We start from the raw sequence: 19,337 nt of genomic DNA, 5'->3' as shown, positions 1-19,337 counted from the left end.
GGTCATAGATTTCGATAAAATTTTTATCCAATGTCATCGTGCCACGTGTCGTTCTCTTTTCATAATCTTTGATGATAGATTTCGATCAGATTTTAAATCGTTCTCGTTGCGACACATGTCATTATCCGAAAAGATAATTATTGGTGATGGATTTCGATAAGATTTTTATCCAATGCCATCGTGCCACGTGTCGTTATCTTTTTAGAATTTTTAGGATAGATTTCGATCAGATTTTTAACGAATGACGGCATGCCACGTGACACTATCTACAACCTAATCATTTTAGAATCCTCCATATAATCCATCATCCATCCTTTTAAATATCACACCAATTTTCTCAATATCTCTATCATTATTCATAGTTTCTGCTTCATTCTTCATCAAATCAAAATCTGTATCATTATTCATAGTTTTTACTTACAATGTCTTCTTCTTCAAGCATGATGTGGGAAATCGATCAAGAAGAGGAATAATTGTTTTACCAATCTGAAGGAATGTTCAATCTCTATATAGCCCAAAATGAGAAGGAAGAGGATGAGGAGCGGAGAATGAGAGATGACGAAGTAAGAATGGCTAGAGACTCACATTCCCGTCGAGTCATCCAAGCTGTGGCTCAGATATGCAGGCCCACCCATTCCGGAAACCTTGATAGAAGCATGCAACAATGAGCTGAGGAGTTGTTGGACGATTATTTTGTCCATAATAGTGCATTTCCTGATACGTACTTCAGACATCGTTTTAGAATGGAACGACATTTGTTCAACAAAATCATGATTGCTGTTTGCAACCATGATTCTTACTTTGTGTAAAAGAAGGATGTTTGTGGTGCTATGGGTCACCTTCCCGAGCAAAAAATTACTGCTGCGCTGCGGATGCTTGCGTATGGAGCATCTGCAGACCAAGTGGATGAGATAGCGAGGATGAGGAAATTAACTATTCTTGAGTCCCTGATGAGGTTTTGCGGAGCTATCGAATCTATCTACACCGCAGAGTACCTCCAGAAACCTACTCACATAGACTTGGAAAGGCTTCTGAAGAAGGCCGAGATACGAGGTTTGCCTGGGATGATTGAGAGCATTGATTGTATGCATTGGACGTGGAAAAACTGTCCAAGTGCATGGCAAGGCGCTTATGGAGACAGAAAATGAGCAAAATGTATCATTTTGGAGGCGGTGGCATCTTTTGATACATAGATTTGGCACGCTTTTTTTGGGGTTCCGGGAGCTCAAAATGACCTCAACGTCCTTGCCCAATCCCCAGTGTTCAACGATGTCCTGCAAGGAAATACACCAAAAGTCATGTATGAGGTCAATGAACGTATGTACGACGGGCCATACTACCTAGCTGACGGCATTTACCCAAGGTGGTCAACATTTGTCAAAACAGTGCCACGTCCGCGAAGTGCAAAGGAAAAACACTTTGCAAGATGTCAAGAGGAGTGCAGGAAGGATGTGAAGCGTTGTTTCGGTATCCTTCAAGCTCGCTGGGCGATCGTCAGGGGTGCTGCCAGATTGTTTGATGTAGTGTCGCTTCGATCCATCATGATGACGTGCATCATTCTTCACAACATGATTATGGAATATGAGTACGATTATGAAACCGTTAATGAATATGAGCCAGACACGATGAACAATTCAAGAACACGTATATATTGTGCTCATGACGCCACCGATGAGCCCGTGCAACTTGAGCCATTAAGAAGGGATGGATCATTAGCAGCAAGCCTCCTTCCGGACCACGCGAACTTCTTGTGCAGAAACTGCCTATTCCTTGACTTTCGATCCAGCTAAGTGCTTGTTAATTTTACTGTGATTCAAGCCTCTTCCTTAATTCCTTTAATCATTGGACTTGCTTGCGGCATGCACAAAGAGCTGGTTTTGTTTCTTAACCCTAAATATGACTGGTGGATGGGATGAGCTGAAGGATGTAATCCGATTTATAACAAATAAATATCAACTTTGGATCCTATAAATTTAGTTGTATGATTGCAAGGCCATCTTTGATATTTCGGGGACTTGTTCGAAATTTATAAATGACACCTCCTTAAGATAGTTTTTTAAATTATGCTCCTTATCCGAAGGGATCCTTATGTAATAACTTAAATCAAAACAAATTTTATGACTCACTGATTGAAAATTTACAAATACCATTAAATAATAAATAAATAAAAAAAAACTATAAACATAACATTCACTAAATAATCAAAAGTAGTTTAATTTAAAAAAACTGAATAAAAAAGCTTCAAAAACTCTAACTTTAAAATTTGACTTGAATATATAGCATTATTATATAATAAAATTAAAAAAAAATCATTTTTATGGTATTGTTATTGGCACTTCAAATATTTCATTGTACACTCTAAATTTTTAAACTTAGAAAGAAAAAAAAATTACGCTTATAAAGAGTGCATAACGAGATTTTAAAGTGCTATTAAGGCAAAATTTTTAATGTATAGCACTATTGCATATAAATTTTAAATGGCAAAAATTATGAGGGGCTCATTCAAATTTGGGGTATGTGCGATTGCAACTTTCGCTCTTCCAAACCCCTCTTTCTATGGTTGATAGGAAGCGATTCCACTTTTCGCTCTCCCAGCCCCCTCTTTATATGGTTGATTGGAAGCACTTGCATCGACTATTATACCAAAATCAAAATTTCCAATTTACTTTGCGTTATCGCCTATTGAACTCTTCTAGTTGGATTAAATTGGATTAAGTTATTCGGAAACCAAAATTTGCCGTTTACTTTGTTCTTATTGCTTATAAAAAGATTGCTGGTTGGATTAAGAAATTAGGGTATTGCCTGGATCAAACCGGTAAGCTTTACTCAAAATATTGCTAACGTGTCAACTAAATGATTTGAGTATTTCTGCACGGAAGATATCATTTTCGGATCTCTTCTACCAAAGTTCACGAATCAAGTGATCCGGGTCCTTAAAATTTGATCCAACGGTTAAAATTATTATAACTTTTAAAAGGGGCATCTCTTTTTGGCCATTGGATCAAATTTTAAGAATCCGAATCACTTAATCTATGAGTTTTGGTGAAAGAGATCCAGAGAGGATCTCTTTCCTTTCTGCGCCTGCTTTGTTGGGATGATGATTTGAGCAAATTGAAAGTTCACAAATTGGAATGACTTTTTTTCTTCATTTTTTATTTGGTCAAATGGCTTTTTACTTTCTTGTTTTGTTTGTTTGGTTGTACTTTTATAAGGTAGTGCTATTCACATATTTTTTTTTATTATTATTATTTACACTTTTATTCATTTTTGTTTCTTAGTTTTCTTCAATTTATTTGATCTGACTGTTGAAAATTTTGAGAGATATGATAATAAAAATAGGTGTGTGGATAGTACTGCCCATTCTGCAAACCACTAATGTTAGTGAAAATTACTTTTTATTTGAAAGCATACTATAGAAAGAAAAAAGAATCTCGCAAATTAACTTTTAGTGCCGGGTGCAATAGTAGTAACTAACAATTGGGTGCAATTTAGTGTTTTATGTATTTACATCCCAAAAAATATCATGTATTCCTCAATAGTGAAATAATGAGGAAGACTTCATATTGGTGCAAGAACAATTTCTATTTTTGATATTTGGGTTAAGTCATCTAACAAACCAATCATAGCTAGATATCAAATTTGCCATCTATATATGAGACAATAAAAATTTAACATGACACCTTCATTTTAAAGTAAAAAAAAATATATCACTAAATCGTAATTCTAACGGCTTCTTTAACATGAAACCTCCACTTTAAATTCACATGTTTTTAACAAAAATTTGCAGGTTTTTAGCAAGAAGGAAGTGTGAAAATTGAGAATTGAATCCACCACTACGTGTTGAAAGTCCAATAAAGTCATTACCTACTTCTTCTCCATGCCTAATTTTATTTTTAATTTGTTTAATAATGTTGTCCCTAAATTTGAAGTTTACATGATCTGCATACATATTACCCTCGTTATTTCAAACAATTACCAAATGCCACTGAAATTTACGTGTGTACAGACTACAGCCAATGCATCATTGTGGGAGTGGCAGTCTTGATAATTTCTTCTTGAGCAAGGTTAAGCTAGAAGAGGCTTGGAGATTTGACAGATTAGATTATACTCCCCGCAAGTGAACTTGTCTCCATAAACAAGAACAATTCTAAATAAAATACCTATGGTCAATCAAACGTACGCATATTTCCATGTTGTAGTCTTTGTCCCACGCGTGACACATTCATTGTTTAATTCCACAATTTGCTTGTGTATAAGTCATCCCACAATTCCTCATTCTCTCATTTCCAAACTCAATTCCTCCATCTTCTGAGCTCTATTCCCAACTCGTCGGAGCTCATAGCTTCAGCGGTAGAGCACTCAATAGTCAATCCTAATACATCTATTACAAGAGTTTAACAACTACTTTCCGACTGTGTGCTTGGAAATTTGAGCAGCATCAACAAATCCAGATAACCATGGCGCTATCAACTATGGTGTACACACATCTTTCGGCCACTCAAGCCGCCCCCAGTGCAACCCGGTTTTCCCTAATCCGAGCTAGTGTTCATCAAGAAGATGTTCTTGGCCAACCGTCTAGCTGAATCCCTAGCCAACCTTCTTCACCTCCACATAGATACTCCTCAAAGAACCAACATTAACCCTAATAATTGGAATTTGTTCACAAAATCTTAAATTTCAGGTAGACGGGCCATAGGCCCACTCCAACAATACCGATACTGTCCCCACTTGGCCACCTGCTCAATTTGTCAGGTGTGGGGTTTTAATACAAAAGACCTCGGTATTAGGTAGTGTAGGGTAATTCTATTTAAAAGGCTTGTTCTCAAGCCTTCCGGCCATGTGGGACAAAAATTCTAACACTCCCTCGCATGTGAGACCCCATTTTATGTGTCACACATGGAGTTCCACATATCGACAACCACGTGGAGCCAAGTCGGGGCTCACCCGTTCGCGCGGGGCTAATGTGGACCCACTCATTCACGTGGCATCTCCTACGTGGAGCCAAGTCGGGGCTCACTCGTTCGCGCGGGGCCAATGGGGACCCACCCATTCACGTGGATGTATGGGTCCGTCCCTTGGCTCACTCCAACAACACTGATATTGTCCCCACTTGGCCACCTGCTCAATTCGTCAGGTGTGAGGTTTTAATACAAAAGGCCTCGGTATTAGTTAGAGTGAGGTAATTCTATTTAAAGGGCTTGTTCTCAAGCCTTCTGGCTGATGTAGGACAGAGGAATTCTAACACAGAAGAGATGCATTCAACTCTCACAACTTCTTCGAAAGACATCATATCCGAAAAATGGTGCGAAATCCACGGGTCCAATGATTGGGATGGTCTTTTGAACACTATCCACCCTTGGCTAAGAAGGGAGATTGTCAAATATGGTGAGTTTACACAAGCAACGTATAACGCTTTCGATTTTAATTCATTCTCCAACTACTGCAGGAGTTGCAGGTACAACAAAAACAAGCTTTTTGATGTGTTGGGTCTAGACAAAAATGGCTACAATGTTAGCAAGTACATTTATGCAATGTCACACATCGACATGCCACAGTGGTTGGAGAGGTCACACTTGGCTGACACATGGAGCAAGCATTCCAACTGGATGAGGTATGTTGCAGTGAGCAATGAGGAGGAGATTAGAAGGATTGGGAGGGATGAGATTAGAAGGATTGGGAAGAAGGACATTGTGGTGGCGTGGCGGGGGACCGTGATGCCATCGGAGTGGTATGAGGATATGCAAAGGAAATTGGAGCCAATTGGGAGTGGAGATGCCAAAGTGGAACATAGGTTACATAGGATTTACACTGCCAAGAGTGAAACCACAAGGTACAATAGGTTTAGTGCATCAGAGCAAGTCATGAAAGAAGTGGCTATGAAGCTGCCGAAAAACTCTCTGGCCTTCTGATAAACGTAATTTCCTTTGGTGCCCCTAGGGTGGGAAACAATGCCTTCAAGGAAGAGCTACATCAAATGGGAGTTAAGACATTAAGAGTTGTGGTTAAACAAGACATGGTTCCAAAAATGCCAGGCCTTGTTTTGAATGAAAGTCTTCAGATGTTTGATGACATTACGGGCACATTGGATTGGGTTTACACACATATTGGAGCTGAATTGAAGTTCGAAGTTGGTTCTTCGCCTTATCTCAAGCGTGGCGGGTTCAATCTGCAAGGGTTTCATAGCCTCTAGACCTACCTTTATCTTGTGGATGGGTTTTTTTAGTATAGAAACTACTTTTAGGTCAAATGCTAGGAGGGATATTGCCTTGGTGAACAAGGGATGTGACATGTTGGTAGATGATCTTAGAATTCCACAATGTTGGTACCAATTGCCACATAAAGGGTTAGTAAGAAACGATTATGGGACATGGGTTAAACCGAAATGAGACCCCTAAGACATACCTTCACCTACAAGAGAAGCACAAGTGCAAGCTCCTGCTCTTCAATCAAAGATGATGAAGCCATCATCAGATATACTTGAATCTTTATGTAGTGCTTAATTAACATGTAATGTTTGACAGTTGATTAAGAACTTGAATGTTTGCCTTGTTTTTTAAGCATTCTCCAAAACTGCGTCGATTCCTTGACTTTCAAGCCAGCTAAGTTCTTATTAATTTTACTGGGATTCAAGCCTCATCTTTTAATCGTTGGACGGACTTGCGGCATGCATACAAAGAGCTGGTTTTGTTTCTTAACCCTAAAAATGATTGTTGGATAATCCGGTTTATTACAAAGACATATCAAATTTTGATCCTATAAATTAAGTTGTTTGGTTGATAGGAAGCACTTGCATGGATTATTATATCGAAATAAAAAAATTCCGTTTTACTTGGCTTATTTTTTTAGGAATTCTTGAAAACTAAGTTGTTACAAGATTAAACTTGAAAAAGTTGGGCAACCCAAGTAAACCTTAACCCAATTAAATCTGAACCCAAATGAACCCGAATGCAACCCAACCCGAACCCGGGCCTTAATTGTAAAAGTTGGGTTATGATTGGGTTGACCTTCCAACCTGCCCAACTAGCCCGAGTTGCACCCCTAATTTACACTCCCAAAAAGTATTATGTATTCCTCAATAGTGAAATAATTTGAGGAAGAGGATTGCGTCATGACATTAGGCCATATTGTGAGAGAATGATCTCCTTTTATAGAAGAGAGTTTCTAGTTTTGTTCTGACATTGACACGTGTCATGTTGTGATTGGCTTCTGATGTTGACACGTGTCGTGCTATGATTGGCTTCTGATGTCGACACGTGTCGCGCTGTGATTAGCCTCCTGGTTGGAGGGAAACTCTTCTGGGTCCTTGACGGTATAACGTTGATTGGTGCTCGATAGTTTTGGGATTGGTCAAGTATGGTACAAACAGTGCTCTCCTAAGTTCCCGAGTGAAGGAAGCTCCTCGGTTGAGGACTTGCAAGATCCAAACCACTGAATAATCACAAAACTTCTAAGTACCGAAGTGTGGTATTGTTTTCACTTGCCTTATCTGTCTCATAGGTAGATGTGGCATCTTCTCTGGAAGTATTTTTCCTCCATTAAGGGGTGGTATCTTTAACAAATGGAGATGCACAAGGTAATGTATCAATTTCACTTGAAGCTACTTGTAGTTTCGGGCTTGGTCAAATGCGATACAAACCTTATAGTAGGAGTCCCCCAAGTCTCTGAGCAAAGTGATCTGCAGAAGGAGGTGACAGACAAGGTAAGCAATCAAAGTCCCAAGCAATTAGTCCCAAAACAGAAGTTTGATTTCGAGTTCCGGCTGATTGTTCTCATTCTCCCTATCTCGCAGGCAGCAAGAAAGATAAAGAGAAGAAAAATGAGAATATATGATATGAGATACTTTTGCTTTTGAATAAGTAACTTTCCACAGTCTTATTCTTGAACTGGGTTGGAGGGTTTTTTAGTTTCCTCTAAAGTATAAGGCCAACTCAAGAATTTGAGGGTCAAAACAAGTCTATCAAATCTAGAGTACGTTCGACCCTGATGATATGAGATACTTTTGCTGTTGACAAAGTAGTGGATGTGGCATGGCGAGGCTGTGTTATTTGGTGACGGTGTCAGCGAAAGGTTGTTGAAGCTTATCGAGCTATTTGGATAGGGCAATGATGTGGAGCTTGGATTTGACTTAGACTCATCCGTCTAGATTATGCGGTTCTACAGGGAGGGCGTTGTGCTATAATGATCTGTTCCAGCTCATTGTTGAACCTTCTGCTTCAATCTTTTGCATTGCAGAAGTTGTGCGCAACCTTTGCCTTTGAATGATCCTTCAGAGTACTATTTTCAGCGACTCATCCATACTTGGTAGCTTCAGTGTAAAGAGCCAATATTGTATCAACTGTTCTGAGGTATTTGTCGAAAGAATTCGCAACCTTGACAACAATTGAAGATGAGTACTCAAGAGCAATGCTAGGTGAGCAACCGGGCAAAGGTTCTGGGCAATCAGTTCCAGATCGGAAGTTTGATTTCAAGTTTCGACTGATTGATTTCTTTCTCCTTGTCTTGCAGGTAAGATCATGGGCAAAAGAAAAGATATGGAAAAAGCATGATATGGGATACTCTTGCTTTTAACCCTGATGATATGAGATACTCTTGCTTTGGTATGGCTTGTTTGCAGAGGTATTATCGAGGGGAAAAAAAGCTGAGTATTTCAAGAGACTTTACTGAGAGTGCCCTCTCGGATGTGAAGAAAAGTTGAGCATTTTTTATTTATTTGCAGGTCTGCCTGGCTGTGGATGATGAAGGTTGACATATATAAGAATTGTCCCAACAGCGAGTAGTAACGTTATTCCTTTACCCTTATCGGTCATAGCAATGTAATGGGAGCTACAAGATTCACATGTTTTAACTTTGTCAGAGTACTTTGAAAAAATGGTATGTGGTATCTGAAAAGCTAATGTTGCGTGTGAAGATTGAAGACAAATTTTATCCAAGGAAATCTGGCTCTCGAAGTTCGGAGAGCGGTGTCTCTTCGGTTTTCGAACAAGCAATCTTGTTAGGGATCTGGCTTTTGAGATTCGGAGAGCGTTGCCTCTTCGATTTTTGAACAAGCAATCCTATTAGGGATCTGGCTCTCGAGATTTAGAGAGCAGTGCCTCTTCAATTTTTGAGAAAGAAATCATGTTGTAAGTTTGGCTTTCGAGATTCGGATAACGGTGCCTCTTCGATTTTTGAGAAAATAATCCTGGTGCGAGTCTGGCTTTCGAGATTCAGATAGCGGTGCCTCTTCGATTTTTTAGAAAGCAATCCTGGTGGGAGTCTGGGTCTCGAGATTCGGAGAGCGGTGCCTCTCTGATTTTTGAGCAAGTAATCCTGTTGGGAGTGTTTTCTCGATGTGAGTAAAGGTTGGGCATTTTTGCCAGTCTTCCTTGCCACGGAGCACAAAGGCTGACACATATAGGGACTTTCCAGTTATCAAGCAGTGGTGTTGTTCCTTTACCTTTGTGGGTAATGGTAGGGTAGCTAGACCTTCAAAATTTATGTATCTAAACTTTATCAGAGATCTTTGGCAAAGTTATCTGTGGTACCCAATGAGCTGATGTTGCGTGTGGGGATTGTCAACATATTTTACTCAGGAAAATCTGCTTCTCGAAACCCGGAGAGTGGTGCCTCTAAGATTTTTGAACAAACGGCCATACTGCCCTTTCTTTTATAGGGGCACCCATTGTGTGCAAGAAGTACGTTCAGAGAGTTATTGCTTGTAGGAATTTTCCCCTTATTTTCGTACTTCAGAGATTTATTGGACCTCATTTCTCCTTCATCATTTCTGAAAATGTCTAGCTCATCCAACCGTCGTTTTGACTTGAACTTTGGTGAAAAGGCAGGCCTCCTCAAAACAACATATGGCGCCCACCCTTCTTATCCCTTACTGGTCCTCTTACCGTTGGGGACTCTGTGATGAAGAATGATATGACCGCTGCGGTGGTGGCTAGGAACCTTCTTACTCCCAAAGATAACAGACTACTTTACAAACGGTTTGATGAGTTGGCTGTTAAGGATTCTCTGGCTCTCAGTGTTCGGTGTGTAGGTTCTGTGTCTAATATGGCCCAACGCCTATTTGCTCGAACCTGCCAAGTTGAATCATTGGCGGCTAAAGTGATAAGTCTCAAACAGGAGATTAGAGGGCTCAAGCATGATAATAAATAGTTGCTTAGGCTCGCACATGACTATGCTACAAACATAAAGAGAAAGCTTGACCAACTGCAGGAATCTGATGGTCAGATTTTACTTGATCATCAGAGGTTTGTGGGTTTGTTCCAAAGGCATTTATTGCCTTCGTCTTCTGGGGCTGTACCGCGTAATGAAGCTCCAAATGATCAGCCTCTGGTGCCTTTTCCTTCTGGGGTTCTGCCCAGTACTGAGGCTCCGAATGATCACCCTCCGGTGCATTCTCTTTCTGTGGCTCTGCCGACTACTGAGACTTCTCCTAAGCAACCTTTGTGAAAACTCCCTCTTATTTGTTTATTTTGATTCATGTATATGTACATATTTGTAACTTATCGGAGATATCAATAAATAAGTTTTGCTTCATTTCAACGTATTGTGTTAAATACGCCAAAGCCTTCTTCACTAAATTCTTTGAATTTTTTCTTTTGTTAAAGCTTGTATGTTGAAGCTTTATGAGTGAAGCATGTAGGTTGAGATAGTGCTCCATTAATTTCCCGAGTGAGGAAAACTTCTCGGTTGGAGACTTGAAAGATCCAAGTCACTGAGTAGTCGTGAACCTTCCAAGTACCGATGTGTAGTAGCATATGGTAGGAATCCCCCAAGTCTTTGGTCGAAGGAGTTGACGAATAAGGTGTCTTGCTAGTAGCCAAGTTTCCAAAGTAACAAAACTTCACTGTTTTCCTTTCTAAGTGGTAGCCTAAAACTCCTCTTTCATATATATTTGTTATGAAAGTTGTTAGGCCCAAAGAAGATGAGGCCTAGGCCTTTTTATTTTTATTTTTATTTAATTTTTGAATTTTTGAATTTTTGAATTTTCGAATTTCCGAATATATATATATATATATATATATATATATATATATATATTTATATATTAAGCTTTATAGGTGAAGTTTTGAGGTTGAAGCTTTGTTGGGTACCATGAATTGATATTGCTTCACACTATCTTGATCAAGAGTGTGTGAAGCTTTTAGCATTTGTAGTTGAAGCTTTGTAGGTGAAGCTTTTGTGTTAAAGCTTTGTAGGTGAAGCTTTTGTGTTGAAGCTTTGTAGGTGAAGCTTTTGTAGGTGAAGCTTTGGAGCTGAAGCTTTTGTAGGTGAAGCTTTGGAGTTGAAGCTTTGTAGGTGAAGTTTTTGTGTTGAAACTTTGTAGGTGAAGCTTTAGAGTTGAAGCTTTGTAGGTGAAGCTTTTGTGTTGAAGCTTTGTAGGTGAAGCTTTTGTGTTGAAGCTTGAAGCTTTGTAGGTGAGGCTTTGGAGTTGAGGCTTTTGTAGGTGAAGATTTGGAGTTGAAGCTTTGTAGGTAAAGCTTTTGTAGGTGAAGCTTTGGAGTTGAAGCTTTTGTTGGCACCATAAATTGATTTTGCTTCAGACTATTTTGATCAAGAGTGTGTGAAGCTTTTGAGCATTGTAGTTGCCCTCCATTGATGAAGGTTGAGGTCTTCTCATTTGGATAGGTCTGGCTTCCCCTCCCCACTTGTTGATAGGGGATGGTTGATGGGGGTTTCTCTTAGTATGTCTTTGCCTCGGCAGAGGAATGGTTATAAGCTTGCGCCATCACCTCAAAGTAAGTCTTCCAAGTGTTAGCATTGATCATGTATTTGAAGAAACAGTCATGTAGGCCTGCCGTGAAGGCTTTGAGGGCAGTCTTGTCGTCTGTCTCGGCATAACGGGAATACTCATGGCTGAAGCGGCCAGCATACATACGTAATGACTCGTCTGGCTTCTGGCAAATAGTGTACAAGTCATCTGTAGAATGTAAGCGATCGGTCTGGAAAATGTGTTGAGAAACAAACAGTTTATTCAATTCCTCAAATGAGTCTACTGTCTCAGGTGGAAGACGGCAATACCAGTTAGAGCTCCACCAAAGAGGGTGGAGGGGAAGAGAAGACATTGCTCTTCGTCGGTGTGCATCTGGTATGCCATGGTGGACTCAAAGAGGTTAAGGTGTGCAATCGGGTCCTCCTGTCCAGTATAGAGTTGTAAGCCAAGCTTCTGATTTGTTTTTTCTTAAAAGGGGTGTCGAGGATCCTCCTTGTAAGAAGGCCAGGCCTAGGTTGGTTCCAATCAGGTATCTTAACTTGTAGGATAAGAGGGTCCTGAGTGGAGTCATGTACCACTGGAACTTTCTTTCGTAAATCTCCATCTCCTTTTGGAAATAGGAAGGTTTGATCAAGAGCATGTGATTTTTCCCTGGACTCACTGTACTGACTTCCAAGGTTTGTCTGTCGGAACATCTCTGAGTCTTCTATACCTTCGTGTTTCTCTAAGACTTGTTGCCCCTTCCCCAAATTGGTAGTCAACCTGGGACATGGGAGGAGACCGAGTCTTTCAGAGACCCTTGGGTCATTGATCTTCAAGCTTACATGGATGAGATTGTCTCGACGTTGCTTTAGGAAGTCTCGACAGTCGCAAAAGACGGCTTTCGATCCTTCCACTCCTTCTGTAAGGAGGTGCATTCCTCCACTCTTCCTGCTTCAGGTCGAAGCAGCTGGGTTGAGAGAAGTCTCATGTTAGTCGCCATTTCGATGAGTAGCTCGCTCCTCAACAGGAATACCCATGTCAAGGGAAAATGACCCTCCATGTTGGAGGGCACCCAGTTGATGGTTGACTTCCACATGGGTGATGAGCTCGTGTGTTTTAGTATATATAGCCTCGTGGAGCATCTCGAAGACCTTCTAATACTGCTCTTGGAATATCTCATTCTTCATCGCTATCTTGTTGTTCTAAGCCTCCAGCTCATCGACTTTAGCCTGAAGAGCAAACTTCTTTTGTTCTAGGGAGTGAGCATCCCTATGTTGAAGAGGGATACCTGGTCAAAAAAGAGTGTACGAATGGTGGAAACCAGCTTAACAAAGCTGAAGAAAGTAGGAATAAGTGCGATTCCCACAGACGGCGCCAAATGTTGATGCACAAAATCAGTGAGGACTTTGGTACAACAGAAAATGTCAAGTTTGTGACCTTCACTAGATTGCTCCGGTCACTAGTGTGGATAAGTATGTAAATGGATAGAGACAGGGAAGCAAACACAAGTTGTACGTGATTCACCCAAATTGGCTACGTCCACGGAGTAGATGAGTTCTCATTAATTATGAAGGGTTTACACAAGTACATAGGTTCAAGTTCTCCTTTAGTGAGTACTGGTGAATGATTTAGTACAAATGACATTAAGCCATATTGTGAGAGAATGATCTCCTTTTATAGAAGAGAGTTTCTAGCTTTGTTCTGACATTGACATGTGTCGTGTTATGATTGGCTTATGATGTTGACACGTGTCGCGCTATGATTGGCTTCTGATGTCGACACGTGTCGCACTGTGATTGGCCTCCTGGTTGGAGGGAAACTCTTCTGGGTCCTTGACGGTATAACGTTGACCCGTGCTCGGTAGTTTCCGGATTGGTCAAGTATGGTATAAACAATCCTTATCCCCTAACAACCCACCTTTAAAAAAAACCCAAAAGAATGTCATCACAATGTTTTTTTTTTTTAAATTCATGATAATATTAAAATTGTGATTCTACACATATATCGTACAATCAATGGTCTAATACAAATAAATTCGACTAGTCGACAGTTTCAACAAAATTCAGACATACATGTTAGGACTGCGTGGAAGAAGTTGTTGTGTGGCTAAGACTTTTGGGTTTTCATTGTGGGTGGTAGGGGAGGTGGCGGAGCGGGGTAGAAGTTGGACATGGTTGGGATTTGGAGAGATGAGGTGGTCAGAGTTTCCTATTGCTAGAATTTTTTTTTATTTTTTATTTTTGTTCTTTTTCATTTTGGGCGTAGAAAGGGAATTGTTGGGCACATAAGGAATTTTAAGATAAAAATGATAAGTTGGTAGTAAAAAAATGATAAATGGGTCAGAATAAAATTTTTCTTTTTATATTTGTTAATTGGGTTAGGTCATCTAATAGACCAATCACAGCTAGCTATAGATATCAAACTTGTCATCTATATATGAGACCACTAAACTTTAACATGATGCCTCCATTTTAATGTGTAAAAACATATCACTAAATCGTAGTTATAGCATCATATTTGACATGACACCTCCACTTTAGAATGTTTTTAACAAGAATTCGCGTGTTTAGGGGTGCAAAGGAAGTGTGAAAACTGAGAACTGATTCCACCATACGTGTTGAACGTCAAAAATGGTCCTTACGTATATCTCCCCGTACCTAATGTTGTTTTTACTTTGTTTAATGATGTTGTCCCTAAATTTGAAGGTTAAATGATCTGCATATATATTACCTTACTTATTTAAAACAATTACCAAATGCCAGAACATCGTTTTGGGAGTGACAATCTTGATAATTTCAAGTTGAGCAAGGCTAAACTTGAAGAGGTTTGGAGATTTGTCTCAATCAACAAGAACAAGCCTAAATAAAATACGAATGGTCAATCAAACAAATGAACATTTTCCAATATTAGTTCACCGTCTTTTCCACTTCTCTAATTTCGAAACTCAATTCCTCCATCTTCTGAGCTCTATTTTCAACTTGTCGGTGTTTATAGCTTAAGTGGTAAAACACTCAATCTTAATACATCCTATTAGTGTTCGACCCTATTTTCCAGCAGTGTGTTTAGAAATTTGAGCAGCATCAACAGATTGAGGCAACCATAGCGCTATCAACTATGATTTACACCCATCTTCCGGCCTCTCAAGCCACTCCCAGTGCAACCCGGTTTTCCCAAATCCGAGCTAGTCATCATCAAGAAGCTGATTTTGATCATCCCCATCAAACCAAGACATCAAACAAAGCCAACCGTCTAGCTAAATCCTTTGCCAACCCCCTTCACCTCCACATAGATATTCCTCAAAGAAACAACATTAACCCTAATAATTGGAATCTCCTCATAGAAGAGATGCATTCAACTCCCACAACTTCTCCGAAAGACATCATGTCCGAAAAATGACGCGAAATCCACGGGTCAAATGATTGGGAGGGTCTTTTGGACCCTCTGAACCCTTGGCTAAGAAGAGAGATTGTCAAATATGGTGAGTTTGCACAAGCAACGTATGACGCTTTCGATTTCGATTCCTTCTCCGAGTACTGCGGGAGCTGCAGGTACAACAAAAACAAGCTCTTTGATGTGTTGGGTCTAGACAAAAGTGGCTACAATGTTAGCAAGTACATTTATGCAATGTCACACATTGACATGCCGCAGTGGCTGGAAAGGTCACTCTTGGCTGACACATGGAGCAAGCATTCCAACTGGATGGGGTATGTTGCCGTGAGCGATGAGGAGGAGACTAAGAGGATTGGGAGGAGGGACATTGTGCTGGCGTGGTGGGGCACTGTAGCACCATCGGAGTGGTATGAGGATATGCAAAGGAAATTGGAGCCAATTGGAGGTGGAGATGCCAAAGTGGAACATGGGTTCCATGGGATTTACACTGCCAAGAGTGACACCACAAGGTACAACGGGTCTAGTGCATCAGAGCAAGTCATGAAAGAAGTGACTTGGCTTGTGGAGTTGTACCAGGCAAAAGGTGAAGAAGTGAGCCTAACAATCACAGGGCATAGCTTGGGAGGTGCATTGGCTTTGCTCAATGCCTATGAAGCTGCCGAAAAACTCCCTGGCCTTCCGATAAGCGTAATTTCCTTTGGCGCCCCTAGGGTTGGAAACATTGCCTTCAAGGAAGAGCTACACCAAATGGGAGTCAAGACATTGAGGATTGTGGTTAAACAAGACATGGTTCCGAAAATTCCTGGGCTTGTTTTGAATGAGAGTCTTCAAAAATTTGATGACTTTACGGGCACATTGGATTGGGTTTACACACATGTTGGAGCTGAATTGAAGCTCGAAATTGGTTCTTCGCCTTATCTCAAGCGTGGCGGGTTCAATCTGACAGGGTTTCATAGCCTCGAGACCTACCTTCATCTTGTGGATGGGTTTTTGAGTACAGAAACTACTTTTAGGACAAATGCTAGGAGGGATATTACCTTGGTGAACAAGGGATGTGACATGTTGGTGGATGATCTCAGAATCCTACAATGTTGGTACCAATTGCCACACAAGGGGTTAGTAAGAAACGCTCATGGGAGATGGGTTAAACCGAAACGAGACCCCGAAGACATCCCTTCACCTAGAATAGAAGCACAAGCACAAGCTCATGCTCTTTAATTAAGTAGAGATGGTGCAATCATCATCAGATAATACACACAAATCTTTATGTAGTTCTTAATTCATATGTAAATTTTGACGGTTGATTAAAAACTTGAATTAGTGGCCTACAAGTTTGCCTTGTTTTTTAAGCATCCTCCATGTTCTCTGTGTTTTACTCTATGCTTCATCATTTTAATTTTGGAATGCTTAGGCCAATTGGAACGCTTGCCAGATTCCGCCTGAATGCACATGATTTCTCGGCAAGAGCATCACCAGCTGCAACTGAGCTTGAAATAGTCATTGATTGGCTTGGGGACGTGCTTAAACTCCCTATGCCAAATTGCTAGACACAGCATCAATTGGGAACCTAGTTCTGCATATTGATCAGATTAACACATATAGGGCAAACTTGAAGAAAGTTTTCTAAACTAAGCTTGAAAACTATTTCAGCTTTTAGTTTTCTTTTTTCTTTTTAACTAAAAATTGAAAATTGAAACCTTATTTTGACTACTTTCTGAAAGTCAAAAAAGAACTTTCACTTTTTTTTTCTTTTTCTTTTTTTTTTTTTTTTTTTGAAAATTGGAAGTACTCCCAAAATGGTTTTCAATTTTCAACTTTTCAAACAAATTAATAAAATTTGAAAACAAAATGATTATAAAAGGACGGCTAATTGTTGCAATTTCATTCTATAACTAATAATTAGTCATTGATGCCAATGTTTTTGATAGTTTAATATATTGACATACCTGGTAACAACAATTTTTTTTTGGTCAAATGAAAACTTTATAAAAGACCCGAAGAGGGGCAACGAGTACAAATAAAGGCTATGAATCTATGATAGCCCAAAGGCAAAACCTATAATAAAAAATAAAAAAAAGTGCAGTTCGTACAAACTAGGCAGCATCGGAATACGCCCTAAACAATCAGACAAACAATACTAAATACCACTCATGTGTAATGACTTGTCTAACAATGCGACAACTTAAACTTTTGAAACCTAGCAATTATCTCCAAGAGCATAATGACTTGTCTAACAAAATCATAATTATGGATCAACAAAATGGGAAAAATGTTAAGAGACTTGGATAACAAATATTTTATTAGACACAGCTTTCTCGTTCTTCTAGCCTCATAAAATAATAAATAATTGCTATTCTGCACTAGTACGTCTATCTGAATTATGAGATTCTAACATTTTAGTATTTTTCTCTGGTTATGGACTTCGTCACCTTTTCCTTTTTTGCATTGTTAATTGTTATCCATAGTAGCCAGTTCGTCACAAATGGATAGGCAGTATGCTAATTGGCGTAACTTGCAGTTACGCATGTGAGACAATGGTACTAAATATTTGGAAAAACTTCCAATTGTTCTTGTCACAATCGAAAAGACCCTAATATATTTAATTTTCGGAAAATTAGGTTCACATCCTTCTTTTTGTTACTCCATTGATTAAAATCCTATTCATTTTCAATTTTTGATTAAGGTCCTTGGGTATTAATAACATCATTAATTATTTGAATAATAAAATATTTTTATTTTTAAATATATAATGTTACAATTAGTATATTTATATTTATGGCTAAATTTTTTATCATATATTTTTATTTTTAGTTTGTACCTATTTTTAATTTGTAAATCTTTTTTAATTTGTACCAATTTTCTTTTCATTTTTAATTTGTACCCATAAATTAGTTTCTTTTTGTGCCATATTTTTTAAAGTTTTATTTGTGTTTGTACCCATATGTATACCGTCACGTGACATTATATATTTAATCAATGATAGAACAATTACATATGGTATATTTATGTTTTATGCCTAAACTTTGTATCATATATTTATATTTTTACTTTGTACCCACTTTTAATTTGCAACATTTTTTTTTAATTTGTAGTATTTTCTTTTTAGTTTTATTTTGTACCCATGTATTAATTTCTTTTAGCGCCTATATTTTTAAAAATTCATTTGTATTCATAATTTTTAATCTTTTATTTGTACCCTAATTTATTTCTAATGTACCCATTCTTCTTTATTAATGTACCACTTTGTTATATGTGAAATGTACCAATTTTTTTAACACTATGGATACATTCTTTTGCCATTTATTATTTCTTATTTTTACATAGTTTTTATCCATTTATTCAATCAAAATATTAGAATTTTTTATTGTAACCATTTCTAATAGTATTATAATGAGGGATTTTATATTTATAGGATTATAAATTTAATAAAATATCAAACAATTAATGTCAAAACTATAAAAAAATATAAATATTAATAGTAATATAATGAGGTGTACAAAGTCAAAGGATCTTGATCAAACTTTGAATACTATTAAGGTTTTAATCAAGGAATGTTAAGGATTAAGGACCGCATCCAAAATATCCCTTTAATTTTTTAATGCAGTTATATGCATGGTATGCGTGGATAGCTGCCTCACTGACTGCATGCTCGCTCACACAAAGAGGACAGAAATGGGGTTGCCCAGATCACTGGTAGTAACGCTGGTGTAATGTAAACGGCGATTTCTTGCCTTCTTAGTGTTGAAACATACATGGGGAAGAAGACCACTTTGCAGTCTGCTAATCAGTTCATGGCTAATACTGGCATGAGTAAAAAGAGAGCCGGCCCCCTTCATTCAAAAGCACATGCTTTTGCTGATGTTCTGAGGAAATCTACCAGATTGTGTCTGCTTCCCATGATCAGATGGCAAGCAATGCTAAAAGGGCTTTCTTGAGAAGGACTGGATCATTAGCAGCAAGCCTCCTTCCGGACCACGCGAACTTCTTGTGCAGAAACTGCGCCTATTCCTTGACTTTCGATCCAGCCAAGTGCTTGTTAATTTTACTGTGATTCAAGCCTCTTCCTTAATTCCTTTAATCATTGGACTTGCTTGCGGCATGCACACAACGAGCTGGTTTTGTTTCTTAACCCTAAAAATGACTGGTGGATGGGAAGAGCTGAAGGACGTAATCCGATTTATAACAAATAAATATCAACTTTGGATCCTATAAATTAAGTTGTATGATTGCAAGGCCATCTCTAAGATTTCAGGGGCCTGTG

The 19,337-nt window shown here is 38.9% G+C and overlaps 2 protein-coding genes and 1 pseudogene across 2 annotated transcripts; all 3 read left to right on the top strand.

Annotated features, from left to right (window-relative positions):
* Positions 1-830: 830 nt before the first annotated feature.
* Positions 831-1,790, top strand: LOC139196264 (uncharacterized). Its single transcript, XM_070821944.1, has 2 exons — positions 831-1,083; positions 1,261-1,790. The coding sequence occupies exons 1-2, from the start codon at positions 831-833 to the stop codon at positions 1,788-1,790; spliced, it is 783 nt and encodes a 260-aa protein (XP_070678045.1).
* A 3,244-nt stretch (positions 1,791-5,034) lies between these two features.
* Positions 5,035-6,190, top strand: LOC103435207 (phospholipase A1-Igamma1, chloroplastic-like). The gene is made up of 3 exons (XM_070821943.1): positions 5,035-5,134; positions 5,227-5,830; positions 5,938-6,190. The coding sequence occupies exons 1-3, from the start codon at positions 5,035-5,037 to the stop codon at positions 6,188-6,190; spliced, it is 957 nt and encodes a 318-aa protein (XP_070678044.1).
* Positions 6,191-14,800: 8,610 nt separating this feature from the next.
* LOC103435206 (phospholipase A1-Igamma1, chloroplastic-like) lies at positions 14,801-16,294 on the top strand (annotated as a pseudogene).
* Positions 16,295-19,337: the final 3,043 nt, after the last annotated feature.

The sequence above is a fragment of the Malus domestica genome, chromosome 05 (assembly GCF_042453785.1).
Source record: "Malus domestica chromosome 05, GDT2T_hap1".
Classification (NCBI taxonomy): Eukaryota; Viridiplantae; Streptophyta; class Magnoliopsida; order Rosales; family Rosaceae; genus Malus; species Malus domestica.
Note: the sequence above shows the minus strand (reverse complement) of the source record. Positions and strands in the feature narration are given on the sequence as shown.